Here is an 18,094-nt window from a genome sequence, read left to right on the forward strand (position 1 = left end):
GCTGTGCCTGTGACTTGGACGGATTTGGAATTCGGTATTTGGGCCGCAGACCAGGAATTTGCATCCAGGGGGGTTAGGGAGAGGGGGTTTGGAGTGGGGAGGATGGCAGTGCAGGGGGCCAGAGGGGGGGTAAGAATGGGCTGTCCCTCTCTCCTCCCTCCCTTCCTCGTCTCCTCTCGCCCTCCCTTTCCATGTGTTCATCTGCTCCAGCTGTCGGTCTCCCCACTCACTCTCTCAGGGTCATACAGGCAGCAGTTTAAGGGACCACTTTTGAACGCCAACTCATCCGGGACGACCACAGCCTGCAGACGGACACACCGGTCAGAGGGAGGCTTAGAGGCCGAGGACAAACGGAAAAGATTCATCTGTGAGTTTTCTTGCTTTTCATTCATGTCTTTTATATATATGTATATATACATACATAAGAAGAGGGTCATGTCAAACAGGGAGCTGGTGGATGACTTGGAAAGTCTGCAAGCTTTTAAAGAGAAATAAGGGAGGTGAGATGTTCCTCTTGGCCAGTTTTCTGGTACAGGCTGTACACGTCACAGTTGCACCGCTGCCCTGCTGTCTGCTCCACTCTCCCAGCTGCACTTGGCTTCTTTCAAGAGCCAAGATAACGTGGCTGTGTAGTTTGCTTCTTGGCTCCAACTGTAAGGAGGTCAGACAGGAAGAGAGGCGGCGAGTCTCAAGGAACGTATTATGGTGCCTTATATTACAAAATGATTCCATCTCGTCCATGTTGAACATCATTAAAAGTTAGTGTCACAATCTCAGTTTAGGCACTAGACGGTTGAATCTACAGCAAAACGGTTTGGGTGAAGTTGAATTCCCAAGATAAACAGTGACAACATGTTTCTTAACTATGATGACCTCACAGGGCCTTACTGCTGTTTGACACTAGATTTATATAACTGTTTATGCAACACACGCTGACAAGAGACCGCTCCACACGTATGCCATGAATCAGGTGGGATTATAAGGCAACAGGAAGGAGTGCTGTTCCCATGAGCGCAGCCCATCTTCTCATGCCACACTGTAAGCAAACACTCATACATCACATCCAGTCTTTACAGAGCAGCATCACCACCGGGAGCGGACCCTGGCAGTGCAGTGCAGTGCAGCCCCACAGTAGCTGTTGTAACTGGGCTCAGCTGGAGCACGCCGGGCCACCATGTTCTCCGACTTCTCCACGCACAGCGGAGCGCAGCCACACAAAGCTAGCCGTGTATGCTCTAATAACAAATGACCATCCTACAGTTTACACTCCCCCTGTGTGTGTATGTGTGTGGTCTAGCTGCTTGTTTTCTCTGGTTGTCCATGTGGTCATTTTTATAAGCCATCTGACATTTTGCTTGTTAAGTTGGGCTGTCTGTGTGACTCTCAAAATGGGTCAGTGTACTGTCCCGAGGCTGAACAAAGCTCCAACTCCTAAAAGTATTTGGTTGTGATTGTTTTAATCTTTTTTATTTGATAGAAAATAAATGTTTAGCCTGTGATGAAAACTTGTCCACCTGTCCATCCCCTGAGACCACTAAAGGGTCAGGTGGGTATAGGTAATGGACAAATTAAGTAATATATACACATTTAAGCACAGTTTGCAACTTATCTATTATTTAGCCATCAGTTAACCTACTTTTGTATTTGAATTTATTCAGCACATGTCTACATAACTTCAGATGTCCACTTTTTGTCAGGCCAACAGTCGAGAACCCCAAAATGTTTATTCACTGTCATATTAAGAGAGATTGGAAAATTCATTTAAGCTGGAACAAACTAGCTTTTGCTTAAATCAAATCAAATCAAATCAAATCAAATTTATTTGTATAGCACATTTCATGTACAAACAATTCAAAGTGCTTTACATAAAATAAAAGCATTGCAGCAGGGAGTGGAAGAAGCATTAAAAATACATAAAAGAACATAAAGAGAAACAAATGAAATAACAAGCAACAGTCTAGATAAGTTAAAAGATATCGTGCAGATTTCATGCATAGACACATGAGAAAAGAAATGTTTTTAACCTGGATTTAAAAATGTCTCCATTTGGTGAAAGTTTAATCTCCACTGGCAGTTTGTTCCACTTGTTTGCGGCATAACAGCTAAATGCTGCTTCTCCAGGTTTAGTCTGGACTCTGGACTGGACCAGCTGACCTGAGTCCTTGGATGCTTGAAAAATCTAATAAAAAAAAATTAATCAAAATGATGGTCGATATATTGTCTACAGAGTGACTGCGTTTCTCTGTGTGAGTGGTTGTCGCATCCAGACAGTGAACTCTGGGGTCAGAGCCACATCCTCTGACGTCCTCCTACGCACCCTGTGGAGCGATGAGTTTAGGGGAGCAGTGGCTGGAGGTTTGGCACCAGCTGTCCTCTTATTTAAACCATGGGGGGTTTCCCAGAACCTGATACTCTGGGAACCACTGCAGTGGCAGGGCATCCCAGCTGAGAATTGGCGCCCACATCCTCGCCGCGGGCATTCCAGAAGTCCACCACCACTTGATCTCCAGCAGCAGCAGGGCAACACCCATGCATCCCTGCTGCCCACACTCAATAGCCAGTGAGTGAGTGGACCCTGGACTAACGGTCAGTTTGTTTTGGGTGGTTTTGGATCGCATTCTCGCTGGTTGTCAGTGGCTGGTCGGCCAACTGAAAGAGGTCACGTACTGCGGTCGCATGATGGTATGTTTTGCCATCTGTGCTTTCTGTGTGTAAGCATGTTTGTTTCACAATGCAAAGGTCACAAATTGCCTGATGTCATCCAGCGAGTATTTGAGGGTGTCCGAGTCACCCTGCGGCCTTCTACTTGTCTGAACCTGAAATACATCAATAAGCAGTGCCTGCAAACGTGGCCGCTGGAATTCTTATGAGAGAGAACGTGAGTCTGTGCATGTAGACAGGCAATGATTATAACTTTCCTGTCGTGCATTTTAGCTGGAACTCACTGACTTTGTAAACAGCACTTCCTTAGAATTCTTTTTCTGTGACTTGAATTGGCCTGGTTTTTTTTTTATACATCTTTGGCCTGCCAGGGTTTGAATGTTTGAATGATTTATTTATTTTTAAAAGGAGTTTAAAAATCCAAAGCCTCTGTTCAGGAACATTAACTAAGGGATGGTTGTGTTTGAGAATCCCAGTTAAAGAGAATACTATACAATCACAATACAATTTAAACCACCTGAAAAATACAAGACACCGGACAGAGAACTGAAAAGACCAGTGGTGGAAGAAATACACAGAACCATTACTGAAGTAGAAGTAGGAAAACCACAGTGTCAGAATAATCTGTTCGAGGGAAAAGTCTTACATTCAAGTACCTGAGTATAAGCAGAATTAATGTGTTTAAAGTTCTCAAGGTAAATATGAAGGACCCTAACAATCTGGTATCACAGCATGTTTTCACTTCAGCTACTCAGCTTTCAAAAACAAGAAAAAAGTAATAAAATTAGGTATATGTTACTTAAAATAAGTGCAATGATCTGCCAACAGGACAAGAAAATAGGCCTGGTCAATTTTTTTTTTTAAACATGTAAGTTTTTCAAACTGTTTGTAGGAATTTTTGTATTTTCATTCTTGCACTTGCTAGTGTTCCATAAAAGCATTATAACTGTGACATTTAAAAAAAAAATGTTTTGGGAAGAAGAAATATTTTGCCAGACAAAAAAAAAGAAACACACATATGTTGCCTTGTTTTAAGATGTTTCACCTCACTTAGATTTCAGATTTGGCTGTGTTTGATAAATTTGAATAGCCACTGACTTATGTTGCCTGGAAGATTTATCTAGCTCTGAGAGGTAGTCAGAATCAACACAGAGGGAGCTTGCTCGTCACAGTGAGAAATTACCTTTAAGCTTTGAAACTGAAGCAGGTGAGCCTGAGATGCTGCTGTAAAACACATGACACACGTTCAGGATTTATGTGGCAGCGCAGTCTTAGCTCTGATACACAGCAGACTGTCATTCCTTCCACTGCCAATATGCAGACATAGAGGGCTTTCTGTACGCAGTATTTATGTGATGTTGACTTGGTTATTTTCAGCCGAAGGTTGGAGTATGTCACAATGTTTGTGTTTTGACCTGGCAAAGAGATTCATTCCATTTATTTTTGCTGGGATTAAGAGGAAACTGCCCAAAAAGCTATTTGTGTTCTGACTGGCTTCTTAAAAACTGGCCCCAGCACTTTATACTTAGAGGTGATTTATCCTTTTCAGATTACAGCATAAGAGAGTTTTGACACTGAATCAAAACCAGTTTTAATGTTGTCTGTGTATGTTCCCCCCTCCCGCTGTCTCTTTCTGAAATACAGACACCGCTTCCTGACTGCTCTGTACATCACAGAGTCTCAACTTCACGGCACTGCTACCTGTCGAATAGTTCTGTGTGTGTGTGTGCGTGTGTGTGTGTGTGTGTGTTTGTGTGCATGTTTTTGTTGTCTCTTTCTGCTTGATCACCCATCAGTTAGTGCATTAGTATGCAGGGTGTTTGTGTGTCAATCTTGTGTGTGTGCATATGTGTGTCTGTGCTCCTCCGCAGTGCGATTTCACAGTCACATAGAGAAACTGACACCTACACGGTAAGGATGGATGAATCTTCTCCCTCTTTCTCCTCTCCTATCTTTCTTTTAATTTGCATCTTCTCTCCATCTTCCATTCTACCGTCAATAGCCCGCAAAAGTTTGTCGACCCCAGTCGAAATCTCTTTTACTGAGAATAGTTATGTGAATTCAAAATGAGCTGATTCCCAAAAGTTTCTAAGTTAAAGAGAGAATATTCTTTTCAACACTTCAAGCAAGGTTAGTGAATTATTTTTAAGTTTTATACAATTTTAGGGAGACAACAAGAAAGGATCACAATTCAAGAGGGAGATTTCAGCTCTCAGATAACTTTTACCAGAGTGTCTGATCTTACAGGTAGCTTGTTAGGGCAACACATTTGAAATCTTTATGAATATTCTGACTCCTCAGACCTCGCCCACAAGTCAGCAGCTATGGGCTCCTCCAATTAGCTGCCAAGCACCCTGAAAATTAAGATAATTAATGCCCATAAAGCAAGAAAGGAATATAAGAAGATAGCCATATATTTTGTCCTCTGTTTGTAGTATAATTTAGAAGTGGCAGTTAGCAGGAATGGTGGAGATCAAGTTGAGGTCTGGAAAGCCCAGTAAACTGTCAGAGAATCCTACAGGGTTGTTAGAAAGACGAATCAAAACCACAGTACGATTGCAGAAAACCTTGGTGAAGACGTTGGAACATTGTTGTAGCGTGCAGTCACACCTACACACCATTTACAACCTTCATGGAAGAATCATTATCAGGACACTCATCGTTTTCTGGAAATGAAGCTTTGGAAATGAAGCTAAAAAAACGGAACTTTTAGGCCAAAAGAGATCTACAGAACTTAAAGAGGGAAACAGCTCAGTTTTTAAGCTCTGAGCCACAATGATCACGATTCGTGGTTGTGTTGTAACCAGTAACCCGAGAATGTTTTACTGTTAGAAGAATGGATTAAATCAACTAACAAATTCAACATCCCACTGTGTTTAAATACCTCTGAAGATGAAGAGAGAATGGCTCCTGTAAGGTCCAAAACACACCCAAAAATCCTACAGAGACTACCTCAAGAAGGGCCCTCGTAGCCTGTTGCAGTAAGAATGACCAAAATGATCCAAAACAAAACAAAACATTGCCAAACTCTCATTTTTGCCAAAGAGGGTACCCAAACTTTTCCCCTTTGCCCCTTTTTCTTTGATCTGGAAGATCACTGTCTAAGATATTTTGACCAGAGGTGCCCAAACATTTGCTTGCTACTATATCACCCCGTCAACAGATAGTCATGTGTTTTTTAGGTCTTAGGTTTAGTCGTTATCCTCGAATCACCCGCCTCTCTCTTGTCCAATGTTCCATATGAATGTTTTCCTCTCCTGGCAGGGGATAAATTTGGTTTTAATACCACGTTTCCTCAGGCCTCAGTTTTTTCTTTCCATGCAGGTCACAGCATTATGCCCGCCCCCCCACGAATGATAATGACCCTTTTTCCAAACTTTACGTTTGAAGGAACATTTGGCTTCGGGCCTGAAGTTATATCACAAACTTTTTAACAGAAGCAGGCTTTTCATCTCGTTGGCCGAGCCCACTGATATGAATACAGAGGAAACAAGTTTATCCATTGACTGCTTCTTTTTCCATGTTCCAGTGCTGAAGATTTATTATGTATTATGAATATATTATGAAACGCTTTGGCTCAGAGGGACTGTTCACATCTCTTTTTTCCATCATTTCCTCACACGTTCGTTCCCTCTCTCGCTTTTTTGTAGGAATGCACAGATGGGTATCATTGGGACCCTCATACTGAGCACTGCAAAGGTAAAGCTCTCTTTTACTCACTGTTATCCCCCTCAGCACCTCTCCAAGCTCTCTAAGCCCTTTTTTGATTTGCTTCATTTATTTAACATCCGTGTGTGCCTCTCCCAACAGACATAAATGAGTGTGAGACCATTCCAGATGCCTGCAAAGGGGACATGAAGTGCTTCAACCACTATGGGGGCTACCTGTGCCTTCCTCGCTCTGCGTCAGTCATCCCTGCTCCAGAGCCCCCCATCTCGCCAACAGAGGCCTTTAACCCCTGCCCTCCAGGCTACGAGCCACTTGGAGACAGCTGTGTGGGTGGGTCTAATTTGTTTTTGTCTGGATGTTGAAGGTGGACAGGTGGCCACAGGAACATTAAGCATGTTTGTGTGTGAGTGACTGTGTAACTTTATTGTTGGTGGCCACTGACTGTGAGGGACAGGTGGCCGTAGAAGGCGTTGGGACTGGAGGCAGCGTGTTGGTGCAATCTGTGTGGGTGTGAGTGAGTTCGAGACCATGGGAGGCAGACAGGCAGTGCAGGAATGTCGACGATTTCACACGAAGACAGCTGCTATGGTTTTTTAGAAACCTACTGGTGCTGGAGGCTGATGAGGTGTTCATCTGGCTTGCATGAGACAGCAAGCGTGACTCAACATGATATTCTCAGCTGTTGGGTGCAAGTGAGGAGAACATTGTGGCCATCACCTCAAACAGTCATACTGTATCTGTCAGCCATGCTGAATGATGCTGTGTTTGCTCACAATAACCACATTTTACACCCATCTTTGTTTCTCTTCACCCACACACACAGATGTCGATGAGTGCGAGCGAGACGAACATGACTGCCAGCCGAGCCAGCAGTGCATCAACGCACTGGGTGCCTTCACCTGTCAGTGCCCCGATGGATACCGCAAGGTTGGCACAGAGTGCATCGGTGAGATGATCTGAATTCTTTGACTGTTCGGGGACTCGGGCATTATTTGCTGCTGCATGTGGAGTGAAGTTTCTTTCTGTGCGTGCCATAAAACCTTCTGTCTCTGTCTCTCTTTGTCAGACATTGATGAGTGCAGGTACAGGTACTGCCAGCATCGCTGTGTCAATGTTCCCGGTTCCTTCTCTTGTCAGTGTGAACCCGGTTTCCAGCTGGCAGGAAACAACCGATCTTGCATTGGTGAGATTAACGATCATTTACTTAAAGTAATGTAACGGCAAAACAAGGTGCAACTCCGCAGCAAGTAACATCCTGCATTTTATGCATTTTTCCCACATAAAAGATAATAAACAATTTCTATATATTTTTCATTCAAATCTTTTCCATCTTTTCATTTTTGTCCCTCCTCATGGTCTGTGTGCAGCAATTTGATAATGTAGCTAATGTCAACCTGTTTATGTCACATTGGTAAACTTTATTTGCACTGATATGTGTTTATATAAAGTAATTAGGGCTATAACCAACAATTTATTTTATTTGTGGGTTTATTTCTTAAAATAGGACTGCATGTTGGTGTGGTGGTTAGCACCGTCCCCTCACAGGAAGAGGGTTCCAGGTTCGAATCCCACCTGGGGCCTTTCTGTGTGGAGTTTGCATGTTCTCCCCGTGTATGTGTGGGTTCTCTGTGGGTAGTTCAGGTTAATTGGTATCTCAAAATTGTCCCTAGGAGCGAGTGTGAGTGTGCATGGTTGTGTGTCTCGTTTGTCTCTGTGTGGCCCTATGATGGACCTGTCCAGAACGTACCCCGCTTCTCGCCCAATGACAGCTGGGATTGGATTAAGCGGGTTATTTTCTTCAAATAATCATTTCTCTTGTTGAAGCACCCGAAAAATACTAAAAGCTCAAATATATAACAGTCACGTCAAATATTGTTATCGACTGCAGACATGAAACCAGAGGGGCACTCAGAGAGCGCAGACCTCCACCGAGGCCGGGCGTTCACTCATGATGTAACGAGATGTTACGTTTTGGCCTCTGGACCTCCCGTGGTATTTCCAGGCACAAAAGTTTCTTGGCAAGAATGCAGTTTTGCTTAATATAGCGCTCCTGTTGTGCAAAATGCAGCACATATGAATGTGTGTCTTCAAACTGGGACCTCTTATTTTCTCAGTTTGTACGTCCTCATTTCATCTCCTCATGTCCGCCTCCCACCTGAAGTGTGAGGCACAGCTGCATCGTCTGTCCATCGCTGTACTGCAGCATGCAGCTGTATATCATATCTATCAGAAAAGCATTACATTTGTCTCTGATAACTTCGGTTTCTACTTTTATTAAAACGCAAATAGGGCATAACATATCACAGTCGTCATTTTTCCATAATCGGAGATGAAAAGTGTTTTGCGAAGGGCACACCTCTGCATGCTTGCTCATAGGTCGTCCTCCATGACTCCTCCAGATACATTATAGGAACTGAGACACACCTCGAGAGCTTTGGAAGACAGAAGCGAGAGGATATAAGAGGCAGAAAATAAGGAAATGAGAGGCGTTTTGGTTTTGATAGAGGAAAGTTAGAGATATAGCTTAATTCCCTGTTTGGCGGATTTAGTTTTAATTGGCTGTGATGGATGAACACTTCTGAAAAGCACAACTCTATCTGATATCTTTATTATGGTTTGGCCTGAAGATCTTCTCAAAATATCTTTTCATATGAAATCCAAAATGCTGGAAATTGAAGTCTTAGGATCCTTTGAACATGGCTCGAACCAAAGAATCCAGCAGTATTTCTTTAATGAAAATCTATATGTAAATGTTTATGAACATTAACAAATACACCCACTGATGCTGCTGCGGTGGCAGAGATGCAGACACCAAAATCCAATGGGTTCTTCCTTTGCCCCTGTGCCACCTCTTCACCAAGTTTCATATTAATCGGTCAGTTTTTGTGTGGTCCTGTTAACAGCCTGTATTTCTAGCTTCACTGACTGTGGTAATTAATAGAATTTACATATTTGTATAATAAAGTAAGCACAGTACATTTTACTGTACTGTAATGAAGAGCAATAATATAACGAGATAAGTACAGGCTCCTCAAATCTGAAGCACAACTGCTGTCAGACCCCAAAGGTACAGAACCAAAATGAATTATCCAAAATCATGGTAAACGTTTCTGTGGAACATTAAATATCCCAAGAGAAATATATAATGACATGTTACAGCACAGAACAGTTTCTGAAGTCACCTTTTCTCCAACAGAGCCTTTCTTATTTTAAAAACAAAGTGTCAGCAGGAGTAGTAGCTTTTGCAGTAAAAGTGTGGACCTTTCCACTCGTAGTAACCAGCTCACTGAGAAAAACATGTTTCAGAGACTTCTGTGTTGTGAAATCTACCTTCACTCCTTTCAGATGTGAATGAATGTGACATGGGTGCCCCCTGCTCTCAGAGGTGTTACAACACATACGGCACTTTTCTTTGTCGATGTGATCAGGGCTACGAGCTCGGGTCTGATGGCTTTGCTTGTAATGGTAAGACACCCACTGTTTCAGGCAGTAATACGGATCAATGTGTAATTAACTGATATCTGTACCTCTTTACTTTGAATTATGGAGTACTAATGAAACCTGAACTTCTCCTTGTCAGATATTGATGAGTGCAGCTACTCAAGTTACCTGTGCCCGTACCAGTGTGTCAATGAACCTGGGAAGTTCTCCTGCGTGTGCCCAGAAGGATACCAGCTGCATGGCACCAGAATGTGCCAGGGTAAGCATGCCTGCCTCCATTTCCTCCTGAAACTAGCACCCTCCCCTCCATGCTCTCAGAGTCACGGATGTTGTTCTGAGTCAATGTGCATTCATTCTCTGGCGGCGGCTCTATTCCCTGTGTCATCCTGCTCCATCAAACTTGATGAGCTGTTTGTCCTCCGCAGACATAAACGAATGTGAAACAGGTGAACATCAGTGCACTGAGGCGCAGACGTGTGTGAATATCCACGGACGGTACCAGTGTGTGGACAACAACCGCTGCCAAGACCCATACGTGCAAGTGTCTGACAAGTGAGTGACACAAACACACGCTTCTACACACCTTGTCCTTATTACTCAGATATGTGCTGGCCTTAAGCTCAGAATATAATCAGTTCCTGTGCTGAGTAAGGCTCAGACTTCAAAATTACCCCAATTACTTTTTCCGCATATGAGTCCAACTGTGCAGCCTTTCCTTTTGAACACGTTCCAGTGCAATAAGAAAACCATTACAGCTGTGAACAAGCTGTAGCAGGTGTGGGTCATTGTTAACATGTCCCAGATGATTTGGTAGTATGAGCAGTGCATTTGAAAAACGTGGGTAAAAAGGCTACTGTTCAGTGTTGGTTCAGTTGGAGAGAATTCTCCACTCTGTCATATTACTCCCTCTGCTGGCACATATATAAAATGCAGTCACTGTGAAAAATAACCCACCTATTTTTTACTCAAGTAGTAACTCACTTTGGCTGTTTACTTCTCTGTGTGTGACCAGCCGCTGTGTGTGCCCTGTCAACAAACCTGCCTGTCGAGAGCTGCCTTTCTCTGTGGTCCACCGCTACATGAGCATCACCTCAGAGCGCTCCGTCCCATCCGACATCTTCCAGATTCAGGCCACCAGTGTCTCTGCGGGGGCTTACAACACCTTTCGCATCCGCACCGGCGACGAAAACGGAGACTTTTACATCAGGGTGAGATATCAGAGGGGATGGAGGGGAGTGTGATGGAACAGTGATCTGATGATTGATGGTTCAGCTCAGCGAGTGCTGACAGAACCTGTAATCACAGCAAAGTCTTTCAGGATCATGGTGCAATGACTGTATGCACCAGTTTAATTTAGTCCTAGACAGAAATGTCAGAGTAAGACTTAGCTATTTGAAATTCAAGTCAGCTTGAGACATCTGGTTTGTATTTGTTTTTGTGTAGAATTTCTTCTACCATTTAACAAATGTGGCTGAAGGCACTTGTAAACCAATTAAACAAAAGCTTTAGCGTCAGATGATGGTGTGGGTGCTGTTTTAGAGGATTTTGGTTGTTTTATTAAGATCAGTTTTTATTTATATAGTACCCTGCACAGCTCAGCTCCAATGATATTTCTGAGAATTTCAGCGCTCGTGGCAACTTCTTTCTGGGTATAAACAAGAGTTGCACAGGACGTAGTCAAACACTTTCTAGGAGAAAGAAACAAGGGATTGTGTAAATCCTATAGAATCCTTCAGAAAACATGAGATTTGTATAAAATATCTAATATAAATATTGTTACTGATTTTTTTTAAATAGACTGCATAACTTGAATTGTGTGTTTAATTTACTTATTTTTCTTATCCTACAAGTCAAAGGGCTCTTAATTTATTAGAAGTTCACTTTCATACAGTCTCTTCCTGTGCAGGCAAAGATATCCTGACTGGATCAGGCTTCAAAAGTACTGCATCCCATGATGCACCTCTACAGTAGGCCCTCCATGCCTCACTGACGCCCACACATCCAGTCTGTAATGCAGAGCCTTGAGCTCGATCCAAGATAAGCCTGACAGCATCAATATAAGCTTCATCAGAGCCACACGGGACATAAATCCGAAAGACACAATTTCTGTTACTGTCAAAAGTTGTCCACACAGAAGATGAAGTGATGTCTAAGGGGTTTAAAGTTAAATACAAAACATTAATTTCCAGTCCATACCAGAGGGAGTCATCTCTCCCACAGAAGGTAAAATGCCTGAACAACTTGTTTGTTGTCCAATTTTTTTTATCTTACTTCTAATCTTATTTGGACTCTGCCTGCCTAACAGGCTCCAAACAAAAGACAGCAGCTGTGTGGCCATTTTTGGTTTAGTCAGAGCCTTTTTGGAGAAGAAACTTCAAGAGCTAGATTTTAATTAGAGATGGTTAAAGCAACTTTATCTAGTCTCCAATATAAATTGCAGACATGTAAATGAGTAAGATACTTGTTGTATTTAACAAATCAAGTCATCTAGTAACAGGAACAGGAATTTAACATTTGGTACTAGTCCCTCTTTCATGGACAATATTATCGCAACAAGTCGTACTTGCCGAGATTGGTAAACACACAAAGAGACTTTCGCAGAGGCTTTTGTAGGTCTTCTCATGAATGTAATGATGGGTGCTGCACTGTGCAGCTGACCGTGGAGCAGTCTGTGCATGGAGCTCACTTAATGGTTCTGCTTTGACAGAGATGTTTGAGCCGGTTGCAAATCTGAATGGCTCACTGAATGACTTTGATTGTCCAAAACAAGGTGATAGGAATGTGTTTTATCAGTTTTTGAGCTGGTAGTCATTCAGATACAGAATCGAGCTCAAGCACAGAAAACGTGATTTTTTTTTTACTTATGTCCTCCTCATGTAAAGTCAGTTTGCTTCACTCGTCATTTCTGCTGGTTTTGGTGATGTAACCTCCAGCTCAGCTGATTCTCAGCATGTTCAGACTTACAATAAGCAACAATAAGGGAAAACACGTGTGAGAAAAGGTACAAACTTTAAAAACCTCACATGACCTAAACGGAGATCGTAATTCTTGTGGCAGACATGTGGCAGTCGGAAAAGAAAGAAAGAAACAATGGCTGAATCAAAAATGATGTGACTGTAAATGTGCGTAACATCTGCTGCTGAATAGCTCGGTTTCCTCTGCTGTTACAATGTGCTCAGTAACATTTGTTTTGTCTTCTGCAGCAAATCAATAACATCAGTGCCATGCTGGTGCTGGCCCGCGCCGTGTCGGGGCCCAGAGAGTACACGTTGGACCTGGAGATGGTTTCTGTTAACCCTCTGCTCACCTACCAGGGCAACTACCAGACCAGCTCCGCCCTCAGACTCTCCATCTACGTCGGGCCTTATACCTTTTAAAGTAGAAGAAGATGAAAAGAGGAGGTATATCGATGCAAAAGAAGCTGTAAAACATAAGTGGTCAATGCAGTTCAACCAGTCACTGTGATATTATGTTATTAGCTTTTTGTACTTAGTCATCCAAAGAAAGTGACACTTTTCTGTCCGTCTATATTATGTGTAAGATTATACACGCAGTACAGTATACAAACACATTGTAGCAGCAGTGTCACCCAGATGAATAGCAGCTTTAATTAGTGCAGTCCAAGTTGTTCTTTCTTCTTTACTTTGGCCATTTTCATGTTATCATGTTTACTTTTGTTTTGTGTTTAACATCTGCCTGGCAGCATCGTTCTGTGATCAGTGTGTATGAAAGGGATTTTACTCTGTTCAGGGTGAAAATGAATCTTTGTGACATATTCTGCCTTCAGGTGGAGCGATCCATGCCCCATGTCACCAGATTGATCTGTTTTCACCAGTTTACACCTTATTTTCAGTTCACTTCTGTTCTGTTTGTCACTTTATTGTTGTCAGCCCTGTTTCCTGTTGAGACACATGATTCAGTAACCACTCACATGAGACCTCAGCAGCTGCGCTCAGCCTTCACCTTCCACGGTTCACCCCCAGTGTTTGAGCTCTGTCTCTACCATTTCTAAAGTTGTCACATTGTGTTGTACTTTTTATTTTTCAAAGATCTAAACCCAAATAAATCCATATACCTTTTCATCAGCGTGTCACAGTAAATACTTTGCCTCACACTCCCCTGTCAAGTATGATGGCCATGAAAAGGCCATGTCTGGAAGCCAGTGTTTGGTTTACATTTCATGAAAAAGAATCTCGGCCTCCACTACAATTCAAGTTCAGCATACTGAGGGTATCTTTTTGTGTGTCCTAACAAATGTTAAATGTTCATTATCTGCTCTGTAAGTCAACCCGGGGGTTTTCAGCGCTGGATAAGTGTGAGTTCATGTAAAAGAAGGAGCGCTTAAAACAGAAATTACAGTCATAGATCTTGAGCTGCTTATTCTTCTCAATAAGAGCACTTGCACAGTAATCTGAAACAAGCATGAGGTAGTAAATGTATTTTTATATTGATACAGACCGAGAGCCAAATCCTGGAAGGGCAGCTGGCAAAAGAAAAATTGCTGGCTGTGTGCGATACATTGATCAGCCTATAAATATTATTGTTCAATCATTAAAGCGTGAGTAGATCTGTCTATAATTATAGCTGTGTATTTAATCAGATTAATGTGTTGCTGGTGTGTTATTGTTGCATATAGGACACCAACCACCAATACTACCAGTTCATGCTTCTTCTTGTGTTTACATGTGTGTGTGCAGGGTGCAGGTGTTTGTATGTTGTAACCTATTCTCACTCAGTGCAGATAGCAGTAGCCTCACTACCATAAATATTAATAAAGGTTCACTTTTACGGGTGGCTGTAGCTCAGGAGGAAGAGCAGTTGTCTTCCCCAGGCCACATGACCAAGTGTCCTTGGGCAAGACACTGAACCCTGATGCGTTCGCCTTTGTGTGGATGTGTATGATAGAGAAAAAAAAGCACAGTGAAGCCTAACACACAGACTGAGACCTGCTTGTATGAGTGTGTGATTGAATGGGTGAATGTGGCATGTAGTGTAAAAGCACTTTGAGTGGTCAGCTAGACTGGAAAAGTACAGTCCATCTGCTTTTCATAGCCATAATATGTTACTGATAGAAGATGGGTTTCATGACTTTTGTCCCTTAGTGTTTCAAATCAAAGAAAGGAACATAGTTTTACTTGAGTTTGTAGGTGAGAAAAAGTGTGCAGGAAGGTCTGTGTGTTAATCAGGGGACACCCTCTCAATAGGCGGACAGAGAATAAGTCAACAGCATGACAGCAATTTATAACCACCTCATCCTTACATCTACACACACACACTCAACATGAGCCTCATGAGCAAAATCATATACTTTTTCTGTCTGTAACATCATCACTGTGATTCCTGTCCTGTCACACCATCAGATGGAGCCTAAGCAGCATATTAGTAACATATATCCACACCTTTAGATGTTTCTCATCTTTGTTATTGTGTTAGGAAGAGGCAGAATTAATCATACTAACCTTATGTTAATTAGAGAATACAGCTAATAGTTTAAATTGTAATTGAGCTTGACTGAACCTTTTCTGCTCTTTCTTCTGTTTTTGATCAAATCAAATCAAATTTATTTGTATAGCACATTTCATGTACAAACAATTCAAAGTGCTTTACATAAAATAAAAGCATTGCAGCAGGGAGTGTAAGAAGCATTAAAATACATAAAAGAATCAAATAAAACAAATAAACAAATAAAATCATTTAAATTAATTTAAAAACAAGCAACAGTCTAGATAAGTTAAAAGATATTTCATGCATAGACACATGAGAAAAGAAATGTTTTTAACCTGGATTTAAAAATGTCTACATTTGGTGAAAGTTTAATCTCCACTGGCAGTTTGTTCCACTTATTTGCAGCATAATAGCTAAATGCTGCTTCTCCATGTTTAGTCTGGACTCTGGACTGGACCAGCTGACCTGAGTCCTTGGATCTCAGAGCTCTGCTGGGTTTATATTCTCTGAACATATCACAGATGTATTTTGGGCCTAAACCGTTCTGGGATTTGTAAACCATCAGCAGGCTTTTCTCTATTCTGTGACTGACTGGAAGCCAGTGTAAAGATTTTAAAACTGCTGTGATGTGTTCAGATCTCTTAGTCCGGGTTAAAACTCTAGCAGCAGCGTTCTGGATGAGCTGCAGATGTTTAATGCTCTTTTTGGGAAGTCCAGTTAGAAGAGCATTACAGTAATCGAGTCTACTGGAGATGAATGCATGGATGAGTTTCTCCTGGTCTTTTTGGGAGAGGAAACCTTTAATTCTGTTGATGTTTCTGAGATGAAGTGCTGATGTCACAGCACTTCATCAGAGCACCGACTGATTCTCCTGAGCCCCCCAAAAATAAAACCAGAGGGAAAAAACAGAACGAAATAGAGAAAATACACAGCGGTACAGAAAGAGGGGGAAGCCCTTATTTCACAGTCCACTGCTGTTTTCTCTGCCCAGTCCCACATGCAAACACACCACACACACCTCCCATCTGCTCTCACTGAGGGGGTGATGACTCACACTCCGCCCTGTTTTATGTAATGGCATCAGACAGCTTTTAGCCACCAGGGGGCAGCAGACCCTGCAGATCTCCTCTGCGGAGGGGCAACAGTCCAGGAATAGCAACAGCCTGAGGTGACAGTGGTGGGTTTTATAACCTAATTGACGATTGAGCCTACATTTTCTTCCATTTTCCACAAACTCATAAACCTGTAGGTGGAAAAACTGATGGCAACTTTGTCTTCTTTTCAAGTAACGTACAATACAGGATGTTCTGCTGCAGATTTTTTTTCTTGCATAATTTGTCATCTTGTGATGATGGAAAACAAAGATGACAGAGCCTGGTGATGGTATTAAAGAGTGCAGTAGGGTAAGAGGTGTGTGTGTTCATATTAAGAGAAAGTGGCTCTTTTATTTCCTGCTGACATTTAGACGGAGAGAAAACCTGACTGGAGCAGAGTGAGACTGTCATGGCTGACTTCTTCAACAGGAGTGGGGTTCGAGGGTTCAGACGGCCTCTGGGCTTCATCAGTGACACACAAACCTGCAACAGAGAGACACAACAGGACTGTAAATAAGCAAAAAAGAAACACACAGGGTAAAAAAAAAAAAAGATTCCAAAGACATACAGAAGACCTGATAGGAATGAAAAACAACACAAAATAGATACAAAATAACCAGAATCCTAGTCTGATTAAAAAGATAATGGCAAAAAATTGAATAAAATAGACAAAAAATCCCTACAAAGACATTAAAATACCTAGTTAGATAGACATAGATATGGAATAGCTGAATAAATGCCAACAGATATGAAAGAAATCAGGAAAAAAGTCCAGAATGAAGCACAGAATGACTAATGGTGTAGTTACTGTTGAAGTCTAGGCATCAAGCACCTGTGGGGAAGATTTGAGGCACATTTCTATGCTCAAATTCAGGTGCTTGGTGCCTTATAATCCATCTGTAGTTCAAAGAGCGCAGGAGAGTGTGTCTCTTTGATTGAGTGTGAGAGTGGTAATCAAATAAAGGCTTTACGGTATAAAGAGTACTTTAGTGGGTCTGCGTTTGCATCCAAAGTTCGCATGATTCTTAGTGTGTATAAGTGTGTGTGTAGGTTTGTTGCGTGTGTGCAGGGTGTGGGTGTTTACATAGAAGAGCATGTGTTCGAGAGTGGCAGTGCCTACACAGATAAGTGGGAGGAGTGTTTGGGATGGCAGAGAGGGGTATGCTGGAGCACTGGGGCCTCTCTTTTTGGCACCTTGTCCAGAGTATGATCTAATTCCTGGACAAGCCGTGCCCTGTGGGATGCAAATTGAGTACCGGTGATGGGCTTTGTGTGGGCCTGGAAGCACAGAACACAAACTCTCATGTGGGGCACAAACAACACCAACGAAATGAAACAAACATGGTGGACAGAAAATACACCTTTCCATGTTTTCGAGTCATGCTCTAGTCCTCCATTTGATGCATGTCGCCATGATGGAGGAGCAATCTTTTCCCCTTTGATCTTCTCCTATTGCAATACAAAAAGCTCTCCATGCCTCCCCCTCCAGTACTCTACAATGCAGGTATTATATTTGTGAATGAAAGAGCGAGGTGGAGTGTCATTTCCCTCCACCCACAACCCTGGGTACAGCGATTAGTTCATTAATGAAAAGAGCGGGCAGTGGAATCTGTGGGACATGAAAAACAGGATGCATAATACAAGAAGGGCTCAGTGATTAGAGAGTGTGAATTAGTGAGGATCTGAAGCAGGAAATGGCTCTCTCCTCTGGATATTTGCATACAGTATATATAGATATATGTTAAGAGGGTGAGCAGCGGGGGAGGATAATTGCATAATACAAC

At 42.3% G+C, this 18,094-nt stretch overlaps 1 protein-coding gene across 1 annotated transcript; it reads left to right on the forward strand.

Annotated features, from left to right (window-relative positions):
• The first annotated feature begins 178 nt into the window (after positions 1-178).
• On the forward strand, positions 179-13,853 carry efemp2a (EGF containing fibulin extracellular matrix protein 2a). The gene is made up of 11 exons (XM_075481616.1): positions 179-367; positions 4,306-4,572; positions 6,312-6,360; positions 6,472-6,660; positions 7,154-7,276; positions 7,397-7,513; positions 9,676-9,795; positions 9,911-10,030; positions 10,197-10,323; positions 10,784-10,979; positions 12,975-13,853. The coding sequence occupies exons 2-11, from the start codon at positions 4,471-4,473 to the stop codon at positions 13,146-13,148; spliced, it is 1,317 nt and encodes a 438-aa protein (XP_075337731.1). The 5' UTR covers positions 179-367; positions 4,306-4,470; the 3' UTR covers positions 13,149-13,853.
• Positions 13,854-18,094: the final 4,241 nt, after the last annotated feature.

Source organism: Odontesthes bonariensis, chromosome 13 (genome assembly GCF_027942865.1).
Source record: "Odontesthes bonariensis isolate fOdoBon6 chromosome 13, fOdoBon6.hap1, whole genome shotgun sequence".
Lineage (NCBI taxonomy): Eukaryota > Metazoa > Chordata > Actinopteri > Atheriniformes > Atherinopsidae > Odontesthes > Odontesthes bonariensis.

What these genes read in the sequence shown, in the direction of transcription:
- efemp2a (XM_075481616.1), top strand. Translation starts at nt 4,471, where the DNA reads ATGCAGGGTGTTTGTGTGTCAATCTTGTGTGTGTGCATATGTGTGTCT. An exon ending in TGATGGCTTTGCTTGTAATG is followed by an intron (nt 9,796 to 9,910) that starts GTAAGACACCCA and finishes TCTCCTTGTCAG; the next exon opens with ATATTGATGAGTGCAGCTAC. An exon ending in ACGGAGACTTTTACATCAGG is followed by an intron (nt 10,980 to 12,974) that starts GTGAGATATCAG and finishes TGTCTTCTGCAG; the next exon opens with CAAATCAATAACATCAGTGC.